General features: G+C 47.5%; 1 protein-coding gene across 3 annotated transcripts in view; it reads left to right on the forward strand.

The window, feature by feature from the left end:
• The first annotated feature begins 11551 nt into the window (after window positions 1–11551).
• The window catches only part of MXD4 (MAX dimerization protein 4), a 36724-nt gene continuing 32109 nt past the window's right edge, over window positions 11552–16166 (forward strand). Inside the window, exons 1-2 of one of the 3 annotated variants that reach the window (XM_065735879.1) lie at window positions 11552–11761; window positions 12086–12254. In XM_065735879.1, the coding sequence (XP_065591951.1) occupies window positions 11698–11761; window positions 12086–12254 (233 nt within the window). In that variant the 5' untranslated portion in view covers window positions 11552–11697. The remainder of the gene's footprint in view (window positions 11762–12085; window positions 12255–16166) is intronic. The other 2 variants (XM_065735880.1, XM_065735881.1) reach the window with 2 other exon arrangements.

A 16166-nucleotide genomic window follows, 5' to 3' on the forward strand; every position in this document is an offset into this window, starting at 1 on the left:
AACAGGCTTCACCTTTTGTTTTTTCTCAATAATGCACCTCAGAGTGACAGCAGGCACTTTCCATCCCCTGGGGATTTCTTCTGGATGGAGGAAACACAAAATTTCTGCTGGAATGGTGGCAGTGGTCCCACAGTTTTACATCGGGATTTTCTTACCCATCACATTCAGACAGGAATGGCCCACAGTAGATAAAACCCTACAGAGAAATAGGGATTGCTGGTGTGTGTGCAGTGTTTGGATATAAATCATGCCTAATTAAATCCTGGAAAACTACATTCTCCAGTTTTATATTCTCTGTTTATACACGGGCCCAAGATTCCTGTTTTTACACCTCTAAGTAATCTGAGCTCATGCAAGTTTCATTCCACAGCCTTCTTACGCGTCATACGTAAAATACTGTCCCACTACAGAGTTAATCCTATGGCGTTCAGCCAGATTGCTGCTCAGGTAGCCTGAACACTTCTCACTTGAACAAATGGAGCTGGAGCCCATCTCTGGGGCCTGTGCTCATAGCACAGCCAGAGCTCTCCTTACATGTTCTGCCCTGACCTGGCAGCCCCAGCACTGGAGCAGGAGGGAGAATTGAATCCGGGCCTACCCCAAATGCTGCCAATTCCCACCAGTTACTGAGGCCAGGTGCTTATTAATTGCAGAATCCAGTAGAACTGGATTGAAACCAACACGCTTATTTTCCCATTGAAAGCAACACGCTTATTTTCCCATTGAGAATCTGACTGACACTGTAAAATCTCTTATAATTTCTAGCTGCTGTTACTGATCTAGAAGCCGTTGCAAAGACCAGAAATGGATGGGCTAGATATTAAAGATATGTTGAACCCTAATAATTTCTGCTGGCTTTGGTTATAATTCCTGAGGCAAAAATAATGGAAGCTGTAAAAATATGTCCCTTATTCATCGTGGCTTTACGTCAAGAGTTTACTGATCTAATCATTAACTAGCCTGCTGCATTATCTATGAAAATGCCTCTGCAATATTCATGAAATGTGACCTTTGTTATTTCAGTGTTACAAAGTGTTAGATTCATTCTGCTTGCAAGTGGAACAGATTTCAAAAGCACTGTGCAATTAGTACAGTTTGATCTTACCAGTCTATCTCTGCATGGGGTAGCCTCCCACTGAAACAGCAAGATTTCTGTCAGAAATAAAATGTGTTTTCCATGTATTACAGCTAAAAGTAAGACGGCAACACCTGCTTGCAATACATCATCTTTGGCAAAGGTGATCGCTGACTGAATATTCCCAGTAAGGGAAAGAAGTAACACCACACTGAGAAATCTTTCTGTTATGAGAAATACACAAACTACAAAAAAGAGAGCATGTCGCCAAAAACATTTGCTGAATGTAAGAACATGAGGGGAATACAAAAGGAAGCAGGACAGTCTCAGGCTGAAATGTGCACTCTGTGCAGTTCTGCAACAGCTAAAGATAAAACAATTGCAAGTGAGAACAGGAAGATCTGGAAGGAGCCCAACAGAGTTGAGATCCTTTGGTGTGTGTTTCTCTGACTCATTCCCCAGGGCTGCAGTTAGGAGGGGATGGTGAGGTCCCCCACCTTCTAAAAAGCCCATCTTCGTGATCCAGCTCCTGCTACCATCCATTTCTGACTCCCATGGGACAACACGTACCACTTCAGTGTATGAGGTGCTTTGGAGGAATTAAGTTTCTTCAGAGTGACAGATGTGCTGGACAAGTATCACTCAGTGATGTCATGTGGCATCACCAGAAGTATGCATCATCTGTAGCACTAATACCCGATTTTTCCCTCCCCCAGAGCTCTATGTGGTCAGTATAGAATTATAGAATGGTATGGATTGGAAGGGACCTTACAGCCCATCCAGCCCCAGCCTCCTGCCATGGGCTGGGTGCTCCCCATCATATCAGGCTGCCCAGGACCCCGTCCAACTTGACGTTGAGCACCTCCAGGGACAGGGCATTCACAGCTTCTCTGTGCAGCCTGTGCCAGTGCCTTGCCACCCTTGTAACGAAGAATTTCCTCCTGACATCTAAACTATATCTTCCCCTTTTTTAGTTTAAAACCATTCCCCCTTGTCCCATCCACATCAGCGCTCTGTTTTTAAACAGAGAAAACAAAGCTCACTCATTCCATACCAAGAACAAAACCAAGGAGTTCACCTGTCCCTGTCTCTGCCTTAGCCCCTGGGCTTGTTCTTGAGTGCTGGACAAAATTAGAATTTGTATTGATGAGTCAAGTTAATAGGTGATGAAAGCTCTTCATAGACCCATAAAAGATACCACTTTGGTCCTCTTTAGATCTATTTTATTTTCCTCTAGGAAGACACATGCCTGTACTTTCCTTTAACAGGAACCAAATATCCATACTGGTTCCTGATCTTCTCCTAAAATGCAAAGGTGTCTGCAAGCCTGGCCAACAGCGCTTGGCAGACCTCCCTTCTGCCTCAGGCCCAGATGATGTGCAGGTGAGCAAAGGAACTGACAAGGAAGCAAATGTGAGTTGTGCCTGTGAACAACATGGGTTTCTTGGTACCTGGCCAAAAACAGTGGCACTTCTTCCCCAAATTCAGCAGAGCAGGAGAATCCTCTTTCCTGCACATCACCATGCTGTTCTGCAACAGAAAGGGGAAAGCAGAGGGTTTAGCAGAGAAAGAACAAGCGAGAAGCTCAAGTGGTGGCAGAGGTGAATGGACACCCAGGGACAGGCTTCAGTCCCACCAGTCTGGTCCTGCAGGTACATCTCAGTGGATGACTTTCCTGTTTCCCAAAATTGGTTCAAAGTGCAGGAACATTTGGAAGGGATTAATTCACGCACAGCAAACCAATGTCGAGAAAGAAGAAATGGGATAGTAAATGTGTGAGAGCAGGGAGCAGCTGGGTGAGCTCAGCCTCTTCAAGTGACCAAGGACCACAAAAGCACTGGAGGCTGTAGCTGCTCTCCAGCTTCTTGCTGGGGCTCCATTTTCTGCATTTATTGCCATCGCATGTGCCCTACTGGTGAAGTCTGGGGGAATACCTGGTGGTTCTGGCCATCCCACAGCTCTCAGACAACATCCAGGGAATGAGAGAAGCTCCCCACTGATCTGGGGAAAAATGTGTCTAGAAAGCCCCAACGTTCTGTTGGAGAACAGTGTTACAGCCAGCTTCCTGCATGCTGTGCTGAGCAAATTCCTCTTGGCAGCGATTCAAGGCAAAGCTTTCTCTTTTCAGGATCATGGATTGTTCTGTAAAAGAGTTTTCTGCTACTGCATCCTTCTCCAACATACAGCTCTCTCCACCACATGCTTATGTCCTCTTCTGGCAAATACAACCATGAGCAAGTGTTTGGCAATGTCTGCAAAATCTCAATATCAGCAATGTGAAATCCCCATTTGCTTTCAGGTCTTCCCTTTGCCTATTTTTTTTTCCCCCAACTGCTTCAGCCTTTCTGTGCCTCTAAAGGTGTAGGAGTTTCTACCTCTTTATTTATTTATTTAACTAGGAAATTGTCCCTTCCCAAGGCCAGGTTGGATGAGGTCCTGGCAACTTGATCTAGTTCCTGACTTAGTGGTTGGCAGCCCAGCCCACAGCATGGGGTTTGGAACCAGATGATCTCTGAGGTCCCTTCCAACCCAAGCCATTCTACAGTTCTATGAAATTTAAAGCTGTGATTTATCTGCTGGTTTCCTGTTAAACACAAAGTGACAGACTGGTGTACAAAGAGGTGATGGGGAGCAGGCATGAGGCACACAATGATTCAGCAGTGCTTATTTTTTAAAGTAGCTTTCAAGCTGCTAGGAGAAGGTCGGGTTTCAGTATGAAAATGCTTTCAGTTGAATAAATCATGAAAAAATAATAATAGACATTTCAAGACATAAACAGTAGGTAATTCGTCCAGAGAAAAATCACGATTACAGCGTTTGCGTTGCTGTTTACTAGCTTGTAACGTAACTGCAGGGACAAAGACAGTGTTTTAAAGGACTTTTTTTAACATGAAGTGTTCTCCATAAAACTATTATGCTGAGAGGATGACTAATGTAACCAGTGTGTTTTGAAGCATGTCATGAACACTTTTTATGCTTTCTGAGCACACAAAGAGAAACCCCAGGAGAGAATTAATTTACAAATCTGATTAAGCAGAGTGCCTAAGTAGCAAAAACCATCATGCAATAAATAGTAGGCTCCACAGGTAACCAAAGGCCTAAAAAAACCCCAAGTATTCAATACAAAAAGCCCAGATGTGTGTGTCTGGGGTGGTTTAAAGTGTTTTATGAGATGTCAAAGCACAAACAAACAATGAAGGCACAGGTCATGCTCAGATGTTACTTCCCACCTCCTCACTAAGCTGCCATACTCTCTGACTTGTGTAAAGCATGTACGTTTATTTGGACAGCAGAGGCAAGCTTGTAAGCAGAGGGATAAGCCATTAGACAGGGTTCTTCTGCCTGATGTCAGGACAGACACACACCATGCTCCTCTGCTAATGGCAGCAGCTCTGTACAATAAGTTCACCCACCTGCAACACGGTGTGGACGAACAACCCACCATCTCTTGGGTTTTTGTCCCCCACCAAGCACAAACCAGTTCTCTGCAGGACCACAGTGTTCCAGCACTGCCTCTTTCTTTGTGGGTTGGAGATTTGCACTGCTTCACACAAGGCCATGACCATCCCTTGGTCCGGCCCTGGCCACCTCAATCTTGACAAAAGCTGCCCCTTGTATGGGTCTTGCTCATTCATTCACATCTGGAGTAGCCTATGACAGCATTTCAGAAGTGAATAGTACTGCTGCTCAGCAATCAGACTTTGCTGCCTTTGGGGACTTTCTGAGCTCACAAGATTTTGGATTTTAATTACAATAACATATAGCTGCAGATCCTCAAATGTCATTAAATTAGAAGTTAAAGCTTTAAGCCCCATCAGTGCACCTGTGAACATTACAGCTACCTTTTTCTATCCAGGAATGTACTTCTACTAATGTTCACACCCTCTGGGATAACTGCCAATATAAATGACATTTTAAAATGTCATTTCATTCAAAAAATGCAGAGGTGACAGAGTTACTTGGCATGACTTGAACTTATCACAGAATCATAGAATCACAGAATGGTTTGGGTTGGACAGGACACTACACCCCACCAGTTCCAACCCTCTGCCATGGGTCACTAGCTCAGGCTGCCCAGGGCCCATCCAACTGGGCCTTGAGCACATCCAGGGACGGGGCACTCACAGATTTCTCCCCTCCTTTTGCTGGAGTTCAGTGTGTTGACTAAAGCACTAAAGCTAGCTCTCAGCTTGGAAGATGAGCTGTGAAGCAGCACAGGAAAGCACTACACACTATCATTGCCGGCCAGAATTCTGCAGCCTCCCACCCACAACCTCTGAAAGAAGTATTCACTACATCACTTCCATACACACAGTAATGTTTAGAGCCTGCCAACGTTTACACACCCATTAGCACAATTGATTTCCCATTATTTAATTAATGACTACAGATTTCACATTTTCATGTTACCTGCTTTACCTTTTTGTGCAAGAATAGCAGACACCCTGTCACCACAATGTGATGGGACTGAATCTCTCATGACATTTTTTCATGTTGAGATGCTAAACTCCATCCAGCCCCAGGCAAGAGTGACCCAGGAGGTCTCTGCGGACCTTCTGTCTGACTTATCACTCCATTTCTATATTTTTACTCATAAAAGAGAGTAGGAAATTGTGCTTGCTTTATGTGGCATAAGAGACTACATAAGACAGTGAGAAATCAAGCCCATAATTTTTTATTCTGAAGCGTATGTTACAGATATGGTGTCTCATTTAGCATTCGGTTTATTCCTCTATTGGGTTAATTAGCTTCCACTGAGGAAAATCATTTAATTAGGCCCACAGCTGATCAGAGCCTGGTGCATAGCCTATCATAACAGAGAAGATACAAATTGATTTCAACATGTCAGACCCAAACATCCAAAGCAAATAGAGAGATAAGACAGCATCTGCTGACTATTCACCTGCCAAGTCTTCATGCTGCTCCCTAATTTTAGGTGCTGCAGGCAATTGTCCAGGCTTTTTACCACCTGGGCCATTTTGATCTCCTCCTGACCACGTGCATTGATGCACTAGCTCTTTTATCTCCACGACAGTGGTACAGGCCCAACTGTACCAGCAGTATGAAGTTTAGAATCAATACTGATTCCTCTCTTGTTCAGCTGAACAGCATTTCACTCACCTAATTACTAATATCTATAAAAGGCCTCAACTGGCAAAGCTTGACTAAGCAGTCTCAGATGTTGGATGTGCAGCAGAAACACACAGCATTATCACTGCCGCACAGCACAGGATACACCTACGCTCTTTCAGACTCGTTTGGATCCACTCGTGCCTAACACAAGTGGCAGAACCCTGCGCCCTTCATAGATCTGTATCAGCCACATCAGGCAGTAATTTCTCCCTACTGGGAATAAAACTTATTGATTTGCTTACATACTTACTGCAGGCCTTTAAATATGTCACATACATCAATCCTTTGATGAACACAAATATGTTCTCCCATATACATTAGCTCATAGCTTGGCTCCTGAGGAAAGGCTGCATATGAGACATTAGGAGTCCACCTGTAATTCCTTTTCATCTCAAAATCTGATTCACTAGTGTACAACTCAGTTATCTTGTCTGTCCAAACATCCAGGTGACAGAATTCTATGCTCAAATGTGTATGGCTGCTTCTCCAACACTTTTTTCTTGGTTCCTTACCTGTAATGAATATTCTAGAAACAAATGGCAGCTAACAGCTTTGTTTGTCACCTCAGGACAAATGAGCTCATTCCTCCAAATCTAGGTGGATATTCAGACTGAACAGCAACACAAATTTCTTTCTGCAAACCCAATAGATGAGATCCATTTCACAGACCCACAGAAGGCAGGTATTTTGGATGAGAGAAAAATATATATATATATATTTAAATGTTTATGTGTTCACAGGCTCCATAATGAGTATCCTAATAAGAAGGCCTGACTGCAAATGTTAAAGGAGAAATGTTTAATTGAGCAGCTCCTTCAGGCAGTGATTTCAGGCAGATGCCCACTCCCCCCAGAAAGCACACAAAGTGGCTCTGAGTCACAGTTTCTTCAGCACCTCTTTGCACTGCACTAGGCTATGGATTTAGTGGAACTTTAATGCAATCCAAACGTACACAAGGTCCCCTCCCTGTGCCAGAGGAATATAATGAAGCTATGACTTGTTTGTGATTTGGAATCAAAACCAAACAATAAATCCTGCTTTTGTAGTGTAACATGATGCCCAACATGTTGCACTGGGAATGGGATACCCAGTCCTAACTCCAATGTTCCCCCTGCTCACTGACACTGAGTTGTTCTGTCTATGTCTCTGTTTCTTTCTTGTCTTTTAAAATAAAAGCAGTGCTACCGCTGCCTTCCATGAAGCACTTTGAGAGTGGCAGCATCAGCGAAGATTTTTTTAGGAAGATGCTATCCAAAATAGGCAGGCATAGCTTAGGTAAAATACAATTTGACACGGAACAGGCTGATGAAGTAAATTGGTGTCTCTCAAGCTTTTCAATCTATGCCTCACTTCAATCAGTTAAGCATAATTTCATGCCTCATCACAGAAATGGCTGCAGGGCCAGGAGCAGGGTACCACACGTCTCACACTCCACGCAGCTCGCCAGTCAAGGGAGTACTGGCACAGGGGGCATTTGAGGTCCCTCAGCCAAAACCTCAAGGATGCCAAGATACAAATGTCGTCTTTCACACTGTTCCAATTAACAAGGAAAGGATGGTAAAAGGGACTGGTGTTTCAAATTTGACTTTCAATCAAAATAGCATTTCATAAACCCTAACTAAATGACAAACAAAAACATGGCAAGTCCAACTGTTTTTGAAAAGCCAGCAATTCAAACAGTGCAGAAAACAACTGATCCAGAGCAGGCAGGATGCTGGGCTGGTGAGCATTGCATACAGAACCCACCAGCCCAGTAGGCAGGGTGACTCAGGTCAGTAGAGGCTGATCTGTTGTCACTGCTCTGGGTCCAATGAGTATCTGCTGTTTGAGATCAGGGCTAGAGAGCTGTCTTCAGCCCTGCTCTAGTTAGCTGAATACCTGTAGTGAATGTGTGTCACTCAGAGTGGGCTAAGGCTCTGCCAAAATTACCGCTTCTGAAGTTCCTTCCATTCACCTTTCAGGTGTTTTGGTTTTTGCATTTAGGAAATAAGAGTTAATGAGCTGAATCACAGGTGAGATGAAAGAATAAAAGGGATGTGAGGTGCTGAGACCAGGAGATTGAACTTGTCAGTGCCAGCTCTGAGTCCAGATCACCTTCTGTGTGGGAAGACAACTAAAGCTCTTTGTTAATTAACCAAGCCTTGCAACTCTCAAGGAAACATGGGGATGGACTTCAAGGCACGGTGAAGGAGGCCAAGCTTTTGGACGTGGGGGTAAGATACAATAAGGAACTTAAAAAGATGTAAGAAAGGAACAGGTTGTAGCTGCAATGAGCATAATCTGAGAAGCACATAAGGACTGACTTTCTCTTTAAAAGCAGATGTGGTGAGCAGTGAACAAAGGAAGTTTCTGTAAGTATGGATTCTCATCAGAACTCCACCCCTATTGCAGCGCAGGACAGGAAGCAGCTCAGGCATCAGCAGCCTTGCATGCCGTGTCACACCACTGATGGATTTTGGAAGGAAAAGGCACAATGGCATTTAAAAAACATAAGTACTGGCACTCCAGTCATGAAGCGCAGGCTATGAGTAAACTACAGATACCAGGTTGTGGGGTGTGGCTACTGATGGCTTTCCATTCTGTTTCTAAATATAAAGGTTTTCAACCTTCACCATGAAGTGACAGCCACCCTCTATCACTGGAGGCCAGCTGTTTCTTTAGCACTCAGCTGTTCCTGCTGCTTGCTTGTAGAAATGGAAAAAAGCTATTTAGAGATGCAAATCTGCAAAGCCTTTGAGCACATGTGCATCTTAGAGCATGTCCTTTGGTTCCCACAGTAGTTTAGTTTCACATCCACCTGTGCCTCTATGCTGACCTCCCCAAAGGTAGCCCTGGATCGGAGGTACAAAAAAAGCAGATCCAGTCCAATTCATTCATCTGGAAGCTTTATTGATTACTCATGAGAAGAACTTACTCCAGGAAATATCTTGGTAAACCTGCTTTAAGTTTTCTAGCATACTGTTGCATGCTGTTCACACAGCTCCTTCAATGCAACTATGGGTTAATGTGTGCATCTGTACATCTGTACAGCATTTGGTACAAGCCAATCCATTCACTCCTACCTAAATGCATGTGGATTTACTCTGGATGTTGTCTGAGCATGCTGTGTTTGTGTGTGGTTAGCACGTGCTAACTGCTCAAGCAAAAAATAGAGTTTATAACTCAGACCAAGAGCCACGATGAACGCAGATCAGCTATTTTTGTGACTGTGAGGTGCCTCTGTTGCAGTCCTTAACAACACTGCATGGTGGTTACTCATGCACGAGCTTCAGAGGTGGACAGCATGGGTCAAGTGTGGTGGGGAGGAGCAGAAGCTTTGGGCCCTCAGAGCCTTAGCAAAGCCCTATCTGAATCCCTGCTTCAAGTGGTACCCTTCATTCACCCAGGTACATTTATACACTGATAGCATTTGTCTTCCTTTCTGGCCATATGACTGCGCAGTGTGGGTATAAAAGATGCATATAGACACGCACACTAAAAAATATCAATGCTCTGCAAATCTGAGGTACCACTAGTGCACTGGCTACAGGAGTGAATTGCCTTATCTGCACATCTTTCTGTTTTCTTTACCACATGCCCTACTGCATGTGGTCAGGCAAAGGGAACTTTCCTGTGTGGACAGTGCAGACCTATGCATACAGAGTTTCATGTTATTTCAGTGAAGAAAGCAACGTGAGATAGTTTCTAAATCTACTCCCAGTGGAATCAACAGCAAAGTGACCATTAATTTTGGTGGGTTTACTGTCTCATCCACATGCAAAATTTCAACAGTTTAGACAATGAGTAAATTGCACAGGAATTTTTTTTTTTGCTTTTAGTATTGCCATCCATACTTTGAATTCTTTTCTGTTGTGTAATTTACAGAGTCACACTCTTCCAAGCAGATAAAATGTTCTGTTAAACTGCAGCCACAAGGCTGCTTTCTTTACAGCCTTGTATTTTCTCCCATCTTGGGGAACTGGACCAAACAGGATGAGAGGTAACAGCCTTAAACTGTGTTGGAGGAGGTTCAAGTTGGATATTAGGAACAATTTCACCTCAGAAGGAGCAGTGAGGCATTGGAATGGGCTGCCCAGGGAAGTGACTGTGGAGGTTTTGGAGAAGTGCAGAGATGTGGCACTGAGGGATGTGGTCAGTGGGCATGGTAGGATGGGCTGACAGTTGGGCTACCTATCTCAGTGGTCTTTTCCACCCTTAATAATTCCATTCAATCAGCAGTGTTCACCAGGCATACCATGTTCATTCATCCAAGATACAGCCTGGTGACGTATCAGGTGGATCAGAGGGCTGCTCCGAAAGTAATGCCTCCTATTTTCTGATGTTGGCCCATGACATCAGAGGCAAGTGATGGCGGTACGGCAGTAGAGGTTGAACCTTCCCACCAACATTCGGTTACAGTCTGTTGCTGTGTGATGGATGGCAGCAGAGGGGCAGCCTGACGCAATGGCGCCTAACGTGAAAGGGCACATGAAGTAAAGGAGTGAAAATGAATTTCTCCACGTGGGGATAAAGTTGTAGCCGTTGACATACATCGATGCCCGCTGAGCGTTCCCAGAGGCCAAAGCGTGGATGCGGGCACAGCGAGGCAGTGGGCGGTACCGCCGGTGTCACTTCTGCCTCAGTGCCCCACCCCCGCACCCCGAGCCGCATGGCGCATGCGTGCCCCCCGCCCCGCGCATGCGTAGTGCACTCGCTGCGCGTGGCCTGCTGCTTCCCCGCGGCGGAGGCTCTGCTGTCGTCCCGCAGCCCTTGGTGCCCGCGGCGAGGGGAGGCAGCGTGAGAAGGGCTGTGGGAGCGCTCGGTTTCCTCTGCCCCGCATTTTGTTGTTTTCTTTCTGTTCCCTTTTCGTTCCGCGTTCCCAAGGCGGGTTTGTTTTTAACGTGAGGTGCTGCGAGTGCCTGCCCCCACCACCCGCCGCCTCTACCTCGCGGCAACGCCGCGCCTCCTCCACGCCCATTGGCTGGCCCCGCCTTTCCGCCCCGCCCCCGGCCGCGTGCCGCGCCCCTCCTATCCCATTGGATCTTTCCCCGTTTTCATTTGCATACTGCCCATCGCGCCAATCAACTCAAGCTGGCTGCTTAACATGCAAGAAGCAGGCCAATCAGCGAGCGAGGGGGCCGGGCCACCACGTGCTGTTGCTAAGCTTCGGCTTCTAAATTGTTACTATAGTGGCCAGCCAATGGGAGGCGAGATGGGAATCTGTCAACATTCCCTGCCCCAGCCAGAGGAAAAGGGAGGGGGGCTCTGGCCGCCGGTTGGCCCCATGGAGGCGCCTCGTCCCGCCCCCTCACTGAACCCCGTTTTCCTATTGGTCGGAAGAGCTGCCCGTCGGCTGTGTGTCAAATGTAGGTTGAGAGAGAGGTGCCTTATAACTGGGGACTTGGAAGTCCCCCGCGCGTGAACTCGGCGCGGGGCGCGGCGTGGCCGGGCTGCGGGGGGCTCGGCTCGGCATAGCTCGGCTCGGCTGTCCTCTCCTCTCACGCGCAGCCATGGAGTTGAACTCTCTGTTAATTCTCCTGGAGGCGGCCGAGTACTTGGAGAGAAGAGACCGAGGTACTGTGCGCTGCGAGCCGCTCTCCCTTTGTTGTGCGCCCCACGGGGGGGGGAAGGGGGGGGACACGGCGTTCGCCTTTCCGCTTTATTCCCTATTTTTTATCGTGTATATATATATTTTACGGCGGTGGCTTTGACCCGCGGGGATGGGGGTGTGTGTGTGTTTTGGGGAGGGGGGGATCCTCCGGCGGTGGCACTTTGGGTGGCATTGCGCTTTGTGCCCGCGCCGTGGCCTTTATTTGTGCGTGTGCGTCGCTGCTTGAAGAGATGCCGGAATGAGATCCCGACAAATCAACCGCAACGAATTCTGTTCTTTACCCCTAGCGTTCCTGCAAAGGAGGAAAAAAATGCATGGAAAAAATATATTGCCACTAATGCTGACTTTGTCCCTAGAAGCAGAACATGGCTATGCATCAGTGTTACCCTTCGATAGTGACTATTCCAGAAAGAAAACAAAGGCAGGCTCCATGGCCAGAAAGTCCCCGAATAACAGGTAACCGACGCGCCGCATCCCCGCAATGCTTGTCCCGTGTCCCATCGATCCAAGCAGCAGCGAACCCCGTGCCTCGGCTCCCCCATCCCCGGAGTCGCCATTTTTCCCTGGATGGGCTTGGCTCTGTTTTGATCTCTCATATAAACACTGCCACGCGTACACCATCTCCTCCCGGCCGGCCGCCCCCACGGCTCTGCGCTGCTCCGCGCTCACTGCTGACGCCTTCCCCGGGCCCCACGCAGCCCTTTCTTTGCATGGCACTAATTCATTCCCCCCCACACACCCCACCCCACCCTTCCCCCTCCCCAAAGGCATTTATTTATAACCTCGTGGGGCCTCAGGATCACCGCGTGCACGGGACAGTCCCAGCCCCGAGCTCGAACTTCTCCCGCAGGTATGAGAAGGTGGCCAAGTGAGCTTGACCCCAGCTCTGGAGCACGGCCAACGTGTGCCGCTGTCACGCCGCGTGGCCCTTCGTGGCCGTCGCCTGCCTCGTCGTGCCGTCTCCTGTTGTTTTTTTTTCTCTTCCCCGCAGCGCTACCTGTGCTGCGATGGCATTAGCGGAGGGCGGCTGCGCGCAGGCTCTCTGCAGCTTTGTTTGCTGCTCCGGCAGTGGCTGTGTACGTGCAGGAGGCTGTCTTACAGGGACAGTGCCGGCCCCCGCCTGGGAACTCCTCCAGCCCTCGCTCTGCTGCTCCGCTCCGCTCTGCTCTGCACTTCCAGGGCTGCTCCGGAGTCGCTGTGCCCGGCTGGGCCTGCTCTCGCTGCCGGCTCCGCCGGGCACGGTGCTTCCTCTGGAATAGCCTAACGTGAACTCGGCTTGCACGTGATTTGTTTTGCAAAGCGGCCCTGAGCTCGGTGGGCCCGCACCGCTCTCGTTCCCCCAGCAGGGATCCTGCGGGGTGCCCGAGATGCAAACTGAAATTACAGGCTGGCAGCTGGCTCCCTGGGAAGGCAGAGCTGGCACCTCGCTCTTTCCTGCCACAGCTGAGCAGTGCCTCTCTCAGATTGCTGCTGGGGATGGCTGCTTCTTCCCCGTCCCCTTCTGTAAGTCAGGCACACGCTGCTGCGTTCTCACTGCAGCGCTTCGACGTGGTTTGGGGTTTAGCTGAATTCTTTGTCTCATTTCAGATTATAGAGATAGCAGTTCGTTTTAGAGAGTCACCAGGGGTGGAAGATGTTTCCTGAGACTGCTCCTGGAGATTTCTAGCTGTTTACTCACATAGTGTGCTGACTGCCTTTTGAAACAAATTCGCAGTTAATCTAAACAGGGCTCCTAGGATTTCCCATTGCTGAGTGCTCACCGCATCTTACAGGCTGCTCCTGTCTCCTGTATTTGGGAAAGCTGTGTTACTTAGGGAGCTATTACTCCATCATTTCCTTTCTTAGGTCTCTTGTCATCCCTGCAAAATAGTTATTTGTCTGAACTGTAAGCTGCTTTCTGAAGTTTTTGTGAGAGGATTTGTAACCTATCAAATATAGCGGAATTAAAAGATTTCTGGTCACAGATTTGCTGGTGTTACAGAAGCTGAGGCGTGCATGCCTGCTTGCAGTTGCCATCCTGCATCCTATATTTACCTGCTTGGACTTCTGTTCTGATCCTCACCGTGCAGCAGTGCCAGCCTCCAACATGCAATCCTGTGATGTTCCACCTATACATTTCCTTGCACTTTCTTTCCTCCTCACTGCAGAAATTAGATCACCAATGTGTTTGTGTTATGGGACAGAGTGGTGCTTCCCAAACTTAGGGCCCTAAAGCAGTCCTCCCTAGGTTTGTGTTGCATGGCATGGATGCTGTCAGGTTGTGAGTGGAGACGCACTGCTGAAATGCAGCACCCTGCTATATTAGGAGTGAGTGCACCTGCAGAGCTGTGTGGGCACCTCTGCATTGTACCTCCTGCACCCATCCCCACTTTGAGCTTCTGCTGCTCAGCTTTGTCTCTGAGCTTGAATTCCAATAGGGAAAATGATCTTTACGTTAGAACATCCAGTCTAAACCTCACGAAATACACCAGCATCACTGTTTATTATTATTATTTGGAGCTTATAGGCTGCAGGGTCTGAACGCCAGACTAGAGTTTGGGTAATGCCATTAAGTCTCCCTAAGCAACTCAGAGATTACAAGGGGCAGACGGCTGGGCAAAGTTCAGAGGATCTGGGGTGGTCGTGGTGATGTGAAATGCTGGGCAATACGTTTGTCGTTATCGTTCTACATCAACCCTTTTCCGGGCTTGGAGCATCAGATTCAGGCAGCGTGCATACGTGTCTGAAGTTTATTCCTAATTCTTCCTTCTTAGATACAAAAATACGTGCTTAAGGTTGGAGGGGAAGGAAAGGAGCAGAGAACTGCACGTTTCGAAACTGCAGGGGTTTGGTTGTTTTCGTCATCTGTTTTCATGTCCTGCTGCTTGCAGCATCCTCAGCTCCCTTTGTTTATGCTGTCTGATCAGATTAAAAACTGATATATATAATATATATATGCATGTTTTGCATGCTTCATAAGCTAAATATATATATGTATATATATATTAAAGCATGAAAAACATCTTCCACCTCATTTTGGGAAAATGAGGGAAGGGGAGGAGGAGAGAAGTGTCAGCAGCAGGAGGCTGTGCCACGCACTGCTCTGCTCTGCAGTTTCTCCCCACGCTCCCCGCCCGTGGGGGCTCAGAGCACCCCTGCAGCTGTTCCACATTTTCTGACCGTGGGTCTGGGGACTGGGGCAGAAGGGCCTCGTTGTTTACCAGGGTGCTGTTTCCCCTGCTAAGATGGTGTTGTCGGGGTACCCAGAGCCTCTGTCCTCCTGCTGAACGGGGAGCATCTTGGCTGGGATTCTTGAGAGCAGAATGGGAGGAAGGGTGCTGACCCTTGTGGCAGGGCGATGGATCCTGGGCTGAAGCACTGCCAGCTACCCTTGGGAATTAAATAACGGATTTGGATTCATAGGAGGAAAAATAGCAGCATAACTGTACTTAATCAATCCATATCTGTAAGCCTACTGTCCACTGCAGGAATTTCACATTTTTGCTTTGCCCACTGATACCTTTGGATCAAAACTGGAAGTGTTCTTTAGCAGCTTGTTGCTCAGCAGGGTATTTGCCGGGTGCTTAGTGGCTAGCAGACGTTTTCGAGCCATCTTTTTCACTTCTACATGAAAATTACCTGTTTTTATATGATTTCTTCTGGCCACATTTCCTGCACTGTGCTCGTTACTGTGTCCCACGAACGAGGCTGCTCCATTTTCTCTCCGATGTCCATTGCTGAGGTTCAGACTTGTGCTCCTCCAATAGCTGTGACCCAGATCCTGTGGCCAACGAATCTGTTGTGCAAGGAGAACAGATTTGAGAGAGGCAGAAGCCTGCAATTGACTTTGGGGGGGGGAAGAAAGGTAAACCTGGGTCCTATCTTCTTGTTACACAAATGCTTATCATGTACTTGACCGCAGGACAATAAATGTCTCCTCTTTACCGAGCAATAACTGTAGCTCCTAAAGCAGTGCAGTGCAGTCGGATAACTCTGGTTAATGTCCATCTGGAATTATAGAACAGGCATAAAGCAAACAGATAGGTTTAGCGGGGCTGTGCCTTGGAAATTTTAATAATAAACCTTCAGATGTCTCCCCGAGGTTGCTGTGAAATGGAGAGATAACGTGTGCAGCGTGCCAAGGAGGAGCGCCTCACAGATCGGAAATTTGGTGACGTTTGCTTGCAAGGCTCAGGTAGGAGCCCAGCTTGGCCTGCAGGTAGCTGGATTTCCTTGTGTCCTGTCCTCGTGACACCTGAAAGCCTGAGCATTTCTGTGCTCATACAAAAAACAGGGGAAGAGGAGACAATGGGAACTGGCTTAGAATCCTGTATTCTTACCCTGAGTGAGGTGGATTTGCACTGCCACGCAGCTGGTGGCACAGCATGG

This window comes from Cyrtonyx montezumae, unplaced genomic scaffold (assembly GCF_038088225.1).
Source record: "Cyrtonyx montezumae isolate F1298 unplaced genomic scaffold, pur_monq_1.0 scaffold_2, whole genome shotgun sequence".
NCBI lineage: Eukaryota > Metazoa > Chordata > Aves > Galliformes > Odontophoridae > Cyrtonyx > Cyrtonyx montezumae.